The sequence below is a fragment of the Equus caballus genome, chromosome 11 (genome assembly GCF_041296265.1).
Source record: "Equus caballus isolate H_3958 breed thoroughbred chromosome 11, TB-T2T, whole genome shotgun sequence".
NCBI classification, from domain to species: Eukaryota; Metazoa; Chordata; class Mammalia; order Perissodactyla; family Equidae; genus Equus; species Equus caballus.
The window spans coordinates 60,006,645-60,017,500 of record NC_091694.1 but is presented as its reverse complement, the minus strand read 5'-3'; the positions used below and the strand labels follow the sequence as shown (position 1 = coordinate 60,017,500).

The 10,856-nt window shown below is 60.9% G+C and overlaps 1 protein-coding gene across 1 annotated transcript in view; it reads left to right on the top strand.

Annotated features, from left to right (window-relative positions):
- MYO15A (myosin XVA) overlaps positions 1–10,856 on the top strand; it is a 52,759-nt gene that overhangs the window by 22,004 nt on the left and 19,899 nt on the right. Inside the window, exons 22-43 of the mRNA XM_070226611.1 lie at positions 1–110; positions 234–318; positions 1,067–1,120; positions 1,220–1,301; positions 1,378–1,508; positions 2,008–2,103; positions 3,086–3,321; positions 4,825–5,006; positions 5,320–5,392; positions 5,581–5,772; positions 6,013–6,173; positions 6,286–6,380; positions 6,933–7,053; positions 7,243–7,310; positions 7,381–7,458; positions 7,615–7,795; positions 7,887–8,019; positions 8,357–8,462; positions 8,615–8,687; positions 9,828–9,949; positions 10,132–10,191; positions 10,630–10,705. The exon at positions 1–110 is cut by the window's left edge and continues 66 nt beyond it. Of these exons, the coding sequence (XP_070082712.1) occupies positions 1–110; positions 234–318; positions 1,067–1,120; positions 1,220–1,301; positions 1,378–1,508; positions 2,008–2,103; positions 3,086–3,321; positions 4,825–5,006; positions 5,320–5,392; positions 5,581–5,772; positions 6,013–6,173; positions 6,286–6,380; positions 6,933–7,053; positions 7,243–7,310; positions 7,381–7,458; positions 7,615–7,795; positions 7,887–8,019; positions 8,357–8,462; positions 8,615–8,687; positions 9,828–9,949; positions 10,132–10,191; positions 10,630–10,705 (2,515 nt within the window). The remainder of the gene's footprint in view (positions 111–233; positions 319–1,066; positions 1,121–1,219; positions 1,302–1,377; positions 1,509–2,007; positions 2,104–3,085; positions 3,322–4,824; positions 5,007–5,319; positions 5,393–5,580; positions 5,773–6,012; positions 6,174–6,285; positions 6,381–6,932; positions 7,054–7,242; positions 7,311–7,380; positions 7,459–7,614; positions 7,796–7,886; positions 8,020–8,356; positions 8,463–8,614; positions 8,688–9,827; positions 9,950–10,131; positions 10,192–10,629; positions 10,706–10,856) is intronic.

Here is a 10,856-nt window from a genome sequence, read left to right as displayed (position 1 = left end):
GCCCTCACGCTGCAGCGCCGGCTCCGTGGCTTCCTCATCCAGCGGCGTTTCCGCTCCCTGCGCCGCAAGGTCGTCCTGCTGCAGAGCCGGGCCCGCGGCTACCTGGCCAGGTGTGGTCCAGAGGGGGCGGGACTCCCTGCAGCCCTAGGGCTGGGCTTGGGAGAGGGTATGCCCTGGTAGGAAGCTCCCTGTTCCTGGAGGCATGCAAGATGCTTCTTTCCTCCCCACCCCAGGCAACGATATCAGCAGATGAGAAGGAGGCTGGTAAAGTTCCGGTCCCTGGTGCACACGTACATGAGCCACCGGCGTTACCTCAAGGTGCGGGCCCGCCCCTCGCCCTTCTACCAGGAGCCAGGCCTGCCCCATCTGGGTCCAGGGAGCAGCAGGGGTGGGCAGGAGGCGCTTAGCACTGGAGGAGACTGTTGGTCTTGGACATTCTTGGGTTCGGCTCCTGGCTCTGCCACTCCCTGGCTGTGTGACCGTGGCCCCCCTTGGGGTTGTGGAGAGGGTAAAATGAGATGCTGCACAGGAGGGATGTGGCCTGAGCTGGGATCAAGGTGGGGTCCTCAGTGATTGGGTACGATTAGAATTTGGCGACTGAACAGCACTGACATAGATTGCTCTTACTTCAATGCCAGTCTTGGCCACTGTCGCATAAACCAGCCACCGGAAAGACACACATACCTCCCCAAAGCCCTGCAGAACTGCGTGGCTTCCACTGGAGGCTTTGTGGGGCCCCAGGGGAGGGGCTTCTGTCACACATCTCTTGGCTGCTTCCCCGAAATCCTCCTGTGTGGCTCCCTTCGCCCGCGTCTCACTCCCTCTGCCCTCTGCCCTCTGCCCTCTGCCCCTGACTGTCTCTCCATTGCTCTGTCTTTCTCACTTCCCCTCCCTGTTTGTCTGGCCACACCTCTGCCTCCGCCTGTCTGTGAGGTGGGGCAGTCGCCTCCAGCCAACAGGCCAGCTGACCCCCTTGCTTCTCACGCCGCTACCTTGAGCGCGCAGGCCTGGGCCTGCCGTCGCCTCTGCCCGCCATTTCCCACCTTGACCATCTGCCCTTCTGCAGCTGAGGGCAGAGCAGAGGCTCCGGGTGGAGGAGGTGCGGCTACGGGAGCAGGAGGTGGGTGTGGGGGTCTGGGTGGCAGCAGGGGCCAGGAAGGGAGGCTGGCAGGTGGGGGCTATGGCAGGCCTGTCCCCTCACCATGCACTGTCTGTGCAGGAGCTGAGCAAGCGGGAGGTGGTCGCTGTGGGGCACCTGGAGGTACCAGCAGAGCTGGCCGGGCTCTTGCGAGCAGTGGCAGGTACATCAGCGCTGGACTGTGTGGTTGGGGTGGGTGTGAGTGGGCAAGGGAGCCTCATGCCCTCCTCTCTCCCCAGGCCTCAGGCCGGCCCGGGAGCCCCAGGTGGCCCCCGTGCGGACTCCCCGGCTCCAGGCTGAGCCCCGTGTCACACTGCCCCTGGACATCAACAATTACCCCATGGCCAAGTTTGTCCGGTGCCACTTCAAGGTAAGGGCTGGCCTAGGCCCAAGTGGCTCTGGCCAGTGAGCACTGACCAGTTAGAACTGACACTGTCCTCAGCCTGGGGCAGGCTCCGGGCCGTGCCCTGTGAGACTGGGTGTAAGCCCTTCAGTTGCTGGCTCATGAGGAGTCTGGGGGCTCCAGGGGCCCAGACGGCCGTGGAGGGCCCTCAGGGGCTCGGGAAGCAGCTGTTTCCACCCAGTCTGGAAATAGTTCAGAGACTGAACAACCAGTGGGCCACAGCCCGTCATTCCTGCCGTAAGTTACTGCCCTCCAGAAAGGGCCTAGGTAGGGGCTCAGACTGTCACTACCACCAACTTGCCAAGATCGGTGCTGTCCCTCTGCCAGCCTCAGTTTCCCCATCTGCACAGTGGGGACAGGAGCCATTGCCTCCCAGACTCTTATACCCCCACCTGCAGAGAGGAGTGGATCCAGGTGTGCCCGTCTGTCCGTGCCCTGTCCCCACGTGCCTGCCCTGTGTCCCTAGGAACCTGCTTTTGGGATGCTGACAGTACCCCTGAGGATGCCGCTCACGCGGCTGCCCGTAGAGCTGCACGCGGAAGCTGTGGGCGTCTTCAAGCTGGTATGGGTCTGCCCAGACCACCTTCAAACGCACAGCCTCTACCCCTGAGGCCTGGCCGCAGGCCCCTCTTCTGGCTCTCCAGGAGCTTCCACTAGCCCAGGCTGTAAGACCAGCCTGCTCCTTGGAGGACAGACACCTGGCAGGGGCAGAGGGGACCCGGCCTCCTCTCTGTGCTGGGGTCTGGGGATTGAGGGCTTTTCTTTTCCCAGCCATCTTCCTGGCAAAAAAGGCTGCCTTGGAGCCTCTCCGGAGCTTCTGGGGGGCCCTGGGAATGCATCCAGGCCCTCTCCTCACGGACTTCCTTGTCTGAAGGGGAAGGCAGAGCACACCCGGCTATTGGCCACCAGCATGGACAGAGGGGGTCCCACTGGGGCCCCTAATCAAGTCCTGGGCAGGGTCAGAGAAGGCTTCCTGGAGGAGGAGGCATTTGAGCTAGAGTTGAAGGAGGAGTCAGAATGTCCCAGCCAGGGCGAATGAAGAAAGCACAGAGAGAAGAGGAAATTGATGTGGTCAGAACAGAGAATCAGGAGAGTGAGGACGAGAGGGGTCACGAGGCCTTGACTGATAGACCTAGAGCTCAGATTTCATCCCAAGGGCCCTAGGGAGCCAAGGAAGGTGCTTCCATGGGAGGGATGTGGTCGGATAGGAACGTTAGAAAATATGCTCTGGGGCCTGGATGGAGCAGGAGGAGGGGGCCTGCTGGAGGCCACGGCTGTGGGGAGGGGGCTGAGGCTGTATGGAGAACGATAGAAGGTTTGTGAGCAGGAGAGAAAGTCAGTATGTACTTTAGATCTTGGCTTCTCCCCTAGTTGGGGTGAACTGCCTGGGTTTTGCCATAGGATACAGCTATTATATTGTGTTAGGGAGGACTTTTATATGGGCGGGGGGACACATGAGAAGGACATGAGAGGGATGTGTGTTGGGGGTGGGGATCCTGTGGGAACAACCTTCGAGAGGCCCAAGGAGTCTGTTTGTGGCCCAGATCCTGCGTTTCATGGGCGACCCCCACCTGCACGGTGCCCAGGAAAACATCTTCGGGAACTACATTGTGCAGAAAGGGCTGGCAGTGCCCGAACTGCGGGACGAGATCCTGGCACAGCTGGCCAACCAGGTGTGGCACAACCCCAGCGCCCACAATGCCGAGCGGGGCTGGCTCTTGCTGGCTGCCTGTCTCAGTGGCTTTGCACCTTCCTCCAGCCTCAGCAAGTACCTGCTCAAGTGAGTGGAACCAGGTCGGGCCGGGCCGTGAGGACAGTGACACTGGCATTAGGCCCTGGGTGGGATGTTAAAAGTCAGGACAGGAGTGAGGTCTCTGTGCTTGGGAGCTGGAGCATGGAGGCAAGCCAGGGACTGCTCTCCGTCTCCGCTGGGATCAGAGCAAGAATGAAGGGCACATATTCACTGTGGAGGGTGGGAGTCAGGTGAGACTGCATAAAGGACTTCTAGAACTCAGAGGGTGGTAAGACCAGGGTATGGGGAATTTGGAAGAGAGACATTGACCTTTCACGTCATGGGGGTATAGTGGGGTGGTTAGGAGTATAGATCCTGACAGTGTGTTCAAATTGCAGCTCAACCGTGTATAAGCGGTGTGACCTTGGGCAAATTACTTAACCTCTCTGAGCCTCGGTTTCCTCATCTATGAAATAGGGATAATGAGAGTACCTGTTGCAGAGGTTGTGTGAGGATTAAATGTGTAAACACATTTGAAGTACTAGACCAGAGCATGTGGCATGTCAGCATAGCCATCGTCAACATCCTGATAATGACTGATGATGGTATCACCTTGCTGGGTGAGAAGGCTGATTTGCAAGGAAAAGAGCTCCAGCAGGCCCTGGGTGCGAATCCCAGCTCCGACACTTACCTGCTATGTGACCTCCTGCTATGTGACCTAGGGCAAGTCACTGCCCCTTTCTGAACCTCTTTCCTTACCTATAACTTAGGAATGGTAACAGAACCCACCTTGCAGGCTGGCTGTGAGCTACAGAGTGTACAGAGCTTCACCCAGGCCTCGTGCAGTCCGTGGGCAGCTTGCTTGGCCAGCCTTGTGAATCTGTGGCAGGAGGGGAGGGCCACTGCCTGCCTGTCCGGAGCTTCCTGTGGGCACAGCTCCAGGTTCCCTCTTGTAGCCACTGAGGGCTGCTCCACGGCTGCTCCTGGCTGGGCCCAGCGGCAGGTGGGAGGGGGACAGGGAGGGGCATGAGGAGCACCTGCTGCTGGCAGGGATCAGGCCCCTTGGTTCTGGGTCAAGTTGAACCCTCAGGGCCATCTCTAGTATAGATGAGAACCTGGAGAAAGGCTCAGAGGGGCCAGAGAAGCAGCCAGAGTTGCCTGACAGATGGAGGGCAGAGTCCTCTGAGTCCACTTGTTTGCCCATCCCCTACTGCAGACCACCCCCCCCCCCCCCCGCCCCACCAGTGACATTTGCTTCAACAAGCTTAGGTGGGCCAACCTGGAATCTCTTTGGCGTATCTTTGGACCCCTCTGCTGGCTTAAGATACTTCTGGGCTAGCCTGGGATCCTTTCAGCTTAGCGCTGGACCTCTGGGCTAGCCTGAGATATTTTTTAGCCTAGTCTCAGACTCTGGGTTAGTCTGGGGGCCTTTTCAGCCTCACCTTAGTGCTCTGGGCTAGCTTGGGCCTCCCTCAGACTAGCCTCAGAGTCTTTCCCCACCCCAGGCTAGCCTCATCCCTCTTCGTCCTGACTCCAACTCCTACCCATCAGGTTTGTGTCTGATTATGGGCGGAATGGCTTCCAGGCTGTGTGTCAACATCGCCTCATGCAGGCCATGGGCCGGGCCCAACAGCAGGGCCCTGGGGCTGCCCGCACCTTCCCTCCAACCCAGCTCGAGTGGATAGCAACCCAGGAGAAGGCTGCCATGGCGCTGGATGTGGGCTGCTTCAATGGTGAGCTGCCTTCTCCCACCTCCCTCATGGAGAGGTAGCTGGAGTTACCAGTCCCCAGTGTGCCCTGGGGTCAGGAAAGCCACGGAAGCTTCTAGAGCTGGGGAGGGGCTTGCTGGACATGGCCCTGGAAAGACGTGAACATGTGGATGTGGGGGCTGGACCTGGAATGGGGAGGGGAGCCGGGGCAGTGAGGGTGCCGTTCCAGGGTCCAGGACGAAAGTGGGGAGGCCTCAAAGCAGGAGGCAGGTGTGGAAGCAGCAGGACTGGACCCCAGGTGTACCCGGGCTGAGCCCGGCACCTGCTGCTGCCCCAGGTGACCAGTTCTCCTGTCCGGTGCACTCCTGGAGCACAGGGGAAGAGGTGGCTGGAGACATGCTGAGACACAGGTCAGTTCCTGGAAGGCTCTGTCTAGCACAGCCTTGTGGACCTGGGAAGGAGGAGGCGGGGGAGGAGGCCGGATCCCCCAAAGGGCCCATAGGGCCCACTCTGGTCATGCTTGGGGTCTGGCTTATATCCCAGGGTCTCCCGAGGTGGCACCATCCCTCATTTCCATCCTTCCGCATGCTGTCACCAGGGGACTGGCAGATGGCTGGCGGGGCTGGACAGTGGCCATGAAGAATGGGGTCCAGTGGGCAGAGCTGGCAGGCCATGACTACGTGCTGGACCTCGTGTCAGACCTCGAGCTGCTCAGGGACTTCCCGCGACAGAAGTCTTACTTCATCGTGGGTGCAGAAGGGCCCATGGCTGGCAGGGGAGGCTCCAGAGTGTAGGTGGCTACCCAGCCTGCACACAGAGGGCCTCTGCCAGCCCAAGGCTCCTCCCAGCTGCTGGGAGAGGCTGAGTTCTGAATTAAGCTTCTTGTGGAGGTGGGCTTGCCAAAGGATCCTGCCTTTAGCGGGAGACAGTCACCCAATTCCAGGGCACAGAAGAGAATCGAGGGCTGGTTCTGGGAGGGCCGTGGGTCTCCCGCTGGGGGTCAGCTGCTCCGTGTTCCCCTCCCCCACAGGGTGTTTGGGAACAGCTGGGACTCAGATGAGGAGACGCCCACTAGGCCCCAGCCCCAGGGGCACATGCCCAAAGGGGCTGATTCTGATGGGTACTGCAGCCACAACGAGGACAGTACAAATGGGGAGACTGAGGCACAGAGAGGGACAGCAACCCACCAAGGTCAACCAGCAGTGGCCACCGTGTCTGGTGGGGAAGGGAACCTGGGGGCTGCGGGAGGTGATCAGCGGGAGAAAAGAGCTTGACTTTTGGGGTTTCTCTCCTGCCCCACCAGACTTGGACAGCCTTCGAGAACCTGTTGTGCCCCACAGGGGACTGGACCGCTACCTGGACAGCCTCTTCGACCCCGTGCTGTTCCACGGGGACGCGGTACGGATCGGGTGGGGCGTTTGCAGTCAGCAGGCACAGTATGTATACACCAAGTCACACGTGCCCACAGGGTAACACCCCAGCCAGAGCTGTGGGGTGACCTGTCTCAAGTCTCTGCTGGGAGCCGGGCAAAGGATGAGGGTGTCCTCGTGGTTAGAGAGGCTAGCGATGCTCCTGGCTGATGGCAGAAAGAGCCACAGCGAGAGGTCCAGGACCCCTCCTCCATCTCCTTTGGGCGCCAGCCCCCATCAGGCACTCTTGCTCACCCTGGGAACTCCCAGGAGCCCCTCCATGGCGTGATGTGCGGCCTGAGCAGGGTACAGCCCCTCTCTGAGCCTCAGTTTACTCCTCTGTGAGGGGGAGGGGCTGGGAGCTCACAGGTTGCGGGAGGACTGGCTGGGATGCCGCATGGACAGAGGCTGGGCAGAGAGCAGATACTGGGCCGTCAGGAGGCCCCGGGGTGGAGAAGATGGCTGGTATCAGGTACCCGTTGCCTTGGAAACTTGGGTGTGTGGCATTGAGATGGTCACTTGAGCCACATGCTTCCTCCAGGACCTAGAGAAGCCAACGGCCATTGCCTACCGCATGAAAGGGGGAGGCCAGCCTGGCAGAGGGGGCGGTAGCAGCACCGAAGACTCCCCCAGGAGTCCCCCAGAGCCAAAGCCAAAACCAAGTCAGTGCCTGCGCCTGGGTGGGTTCCAGGCTGGGTGGGGCCCGCATGGTTCTGGGGCTCCTCCCTGTGCTAGAGTGGAGGCAGCCATGGGCGTGGCAGGGTGAGACTCTGGGGGGGCGTCGTAGGGAGTTTCTGCTTCCCCCCCGTCTCCCACGCCTGGGACCCATGCCCTCCAACTTGGCTCCCCAGTCCCAGGCCTGGATGCTTCCACGCTGGCTCTTCAGCAAGCCTTCATCCACAAGCAGGCCGTGCTGCTGGTGAGTGCGGGAGGGGCTCCCGGGGCCCCGGCCATGGGCCTGCCTGGTTACCACCACCCCCTCTCCTCAGGCTCGGGAGATGACCCTGCAGGCCATGGCGCTCCAGCAGCAGCCCCTGGGGCCCACCCCAAGGCCCTTGCTGCCCGAGGTGAGCCTGGCCCACCCAGGGAAGTGCTGTGCTGCTCCAGGGCATCATTGCACCTCTCTGAGCTAGGACCCCACAGCCCATGCTGGGCAGACACGGGGACCCTGAGAACAGGCTGGTGTGTCCTAGGAAGCCTGTCTCGTACCTTGTTTTCCACAGAAACCTCCAGCGCCAGAGGCATGGCCGAAGTCTGTAGGCACTGGACCCCCAGCCAAACCCGTGCTCCTGCGCCCTGCTCCAAAGCCTTTGGCCCCAGCCCCTCTGGCCAAGGCCCCCAGGCCCCTCACCAAGCCCGTGGCTGCCCCCATTCTAGCTCTGGACCGGGCTTCTCTAGAAACCAGTGGGTATCCTACCCTGCTGGGGTGGGGCTCCCAGGACAGGGCCGGGAGTGGGGTCTCAGCCTGTCCCCCCATCTCACGCCTCGCCTACAGCTTCGCCCTGCTCAGAGCTGGTCCGGCACTCACCACTCAACTCGGAGCACTTCCCGCAGCCCACGCAGCAGATCAAGGGCATTGTCAGGCAGTACCAGCAGCCGCCTCGGGGAGGCCAGCCCGGGGCCCGCAGGTCAGCCCTGCCTGGACCCCAGCCCTCCGGCCCTCCAGCCCTTCAGAGAGGGACCTCCTCACCGACCCTGAGCACCAGCTCTCCACGTGCCCATCCGCTGGGTCGACAGCGCCCTGCGCAGCAACCCTTAGGGAGTGAGTCCCATAACGCAGGTGGCCCAGATGAGCCCCGGGAGCAAAAGGAGGCCCATGCTGCTCTGTAGGCTGTGCTGTGCCCCCTCAGGCCTGTCCCTGGTCCTCTCTGGGTTCTCATTTATAATGATGGGGGGCGGAGGAAGGAGTTCCCTGTTGTAGGAATTTGTAGCTGGGAGGAGGAGACTGAGTGTCCAACCCACCAGGAAGGACGGTGGAAGGGTGTTCGTGAAGCAGGCAGACCCCCATGAGGAGGCCCTGATGATCCTGAAGGGGCAGATGAGCCACCCGGCGGTGGCACCTGGCACCCAGGTGAGGGGCGCGGTCGGGCTGGGTCCAGGCAGAACAGAAGACAAAGCGGGGCCTCCGGGAGCCTCAGGAGCCAGCTGCCCCTGTGAGCGCTGGCCCTGCCGCTGCCCCTGGGGCCCGCCCTGCTGGCTGAGCACTTTCTTTTGGGGGGACAGGTGCCCAGAGAGGATGTGGCCCTGGTGAAGCCAGCGACCAGTGCACCGAGGCCATCTTTGGGGCCCACTCCAGGTGAGGGGCCACGAGGGTGTGGGGAGGGGCCAAGGGCAGGTGTCCAAGTGTCCAAGTGAGTCTCTGTGAGCACAGGTAAGTCTTGGTCTGTGTGTCAGTGGGGAGCGTGAGTGTCCCTGAGCCTGTGTGGACCTCCTGTATGGGCATTTGTGTAATTATATCAGCACCTCAATAACAGCGATTGCAGGCCAGGCCCACCCTGGCCTCACTAAATCCTCACTAAAATCCTTCAATGCCTACATCTGTGCCTACAGATGTTACCGGTAGGGAAAGAGGCACAGAGAGCTTAAGTGACTTGCCCAAGATTACACAGCTCAAAAGTGTCAGACCAAGGATATAAACCCAGGCCTCCTGGCATCATGATTGGAGCCCTGACCTCTACATCCTCTGCCTCATGGCAGTTACAATGATCTTAAGAGATATAAATCAACTCATATAATATCCTTGCCAAAAACGCTCCAAAGGCTCCTAGAATAAACTTCAGACTCCTCACTGTGGCCTGTGAGACCCTGCACGATCTGCTCACCTCCCCAAACTCATCTCCTCCTCCTCTTCTCTTAGCATACTCTGTTCCTCACTTTTCCTAGAACACACCAAGCCCACTCCTGCCTCGGGGCCTTTGCACTTGCTGTTCCCGCTGCCTAGAATGCTCTTCCCCAAAAGATCTTTGCATGCCTGGCCTCTTATCATTTGGGTCTCAAATGTCACCTCCTCAGAGAGTTCTGCCAGACCACCCAGACTGAAAGACCCTCACAGACCAGCCCTCCAGACTCTTTCCTAAATTATGCGGTTTTATTTCCACCCCAGCTCGCAGCACTAAGAGCTTTGTCGTTTCCACAGCGTCTGTTCCACCCACACCCGCAAGGTGACTAAATTCCAGGCAGCGCCTTGTCTATGCTGTTTGCTGATGCCCCCAGCCCCTGGCACAGGCTCCCATGCGCTAGATGCTCTCTGTATGTGTCGAATGAAGGGTTGGGCCGTATGAGTGTGCACATGCCCCCACAGGAGCAGGTATGTCTGCGCCAAGGGCGTGGGGGCCCGCTCTGCCCTAGCCCTTTCCCTGGTGCAAGGTGGCCCCCGGTCTGCTCCCCCGCCAGCCCCACCTCTCCCACTCATGCACCCCACCCGCTGCGCCCCCAGTGCTGCCCTCAAGGTCGCTGGAGCCTGCGGAGGAACCCATACAGACGCGGCTGCACCGCCTTCTCAGCCCCCACGTCTACGGCTACCGCGACGCCCCATGGCGGATCGTCCTGCGCAAAGAGGTGCCCAGAGCGGAGGGAGGGGTTGAGGGGGACAGAGGGGCCCCATCGGGTCAGGGCAGAGGTGAACTAGGGGCCTGTGAGAACTGGCAGGCGGGTCTAGAGCAGGCTGTATCGAGGGGCGGGGCTGGGCGTGGAGTCAGGAGAGGGCCTGGAAGGGCCTGACTGAAGCCCCACCCCCACAGGTGTTCTACCCCAAGGACAGCTACAGCCACCCTGTGCAGCTGGACCTCCTGTTCCGGCAGGTGAGGCGCTCCCTGCCCCCTGCCTCACTGCACTCAGCAGGGCAATGGGCAGTAGACTAGCCGTCTGCAGGTTCTGCTTCTGTGCTCTTGGATTTGGGGTCCCTGACCACAGTGAGCACGGGAAGCTGTCCTACTGAACCCCCTCGCCCATGGGTGGGGCTGGTGAGCCCACAGTTCGTCTCCCCGGAGTCACAGTTTATTGGAGCTGGACAGCACCCAGAAGTCAAATGCACACCCGCTGTAGAGGTTAGGAAGCTGGGGCCTGGGAAGGCGGCGTGGTGAGGAAGGAGGGTGTCCTTGGAGGTGGGCTCTGATTTACACAGATGACCCCTGCTGCAGAGATGGGACCCCCACATTCCCACTCACTCACCAACAGTCCAGCCTGGGTTCCCAGTGGAGGGAGTTCCAGGGGCTGCCGCATCCTGGCTCATCCCACAGATCCTGCATGACACGCTCTCCGAGGCCTGCCTGCGCATCTCCGAGGACGAGAGGCTCAAGATGAAGGCCCTGTTTGGTACCACAGGGGGAGGGAAGGGACATTGATGGGGCAGCCCTTTCCCTGAGGGAGATTGGGTCTGAGGGCCCAGCCCCGTTTGCTTCCCAGACACCCCTCCTTGCTTTGCTTCCGGTCTTTCCCATGGCTAGGCTACAGGTCTGGGTTCGGC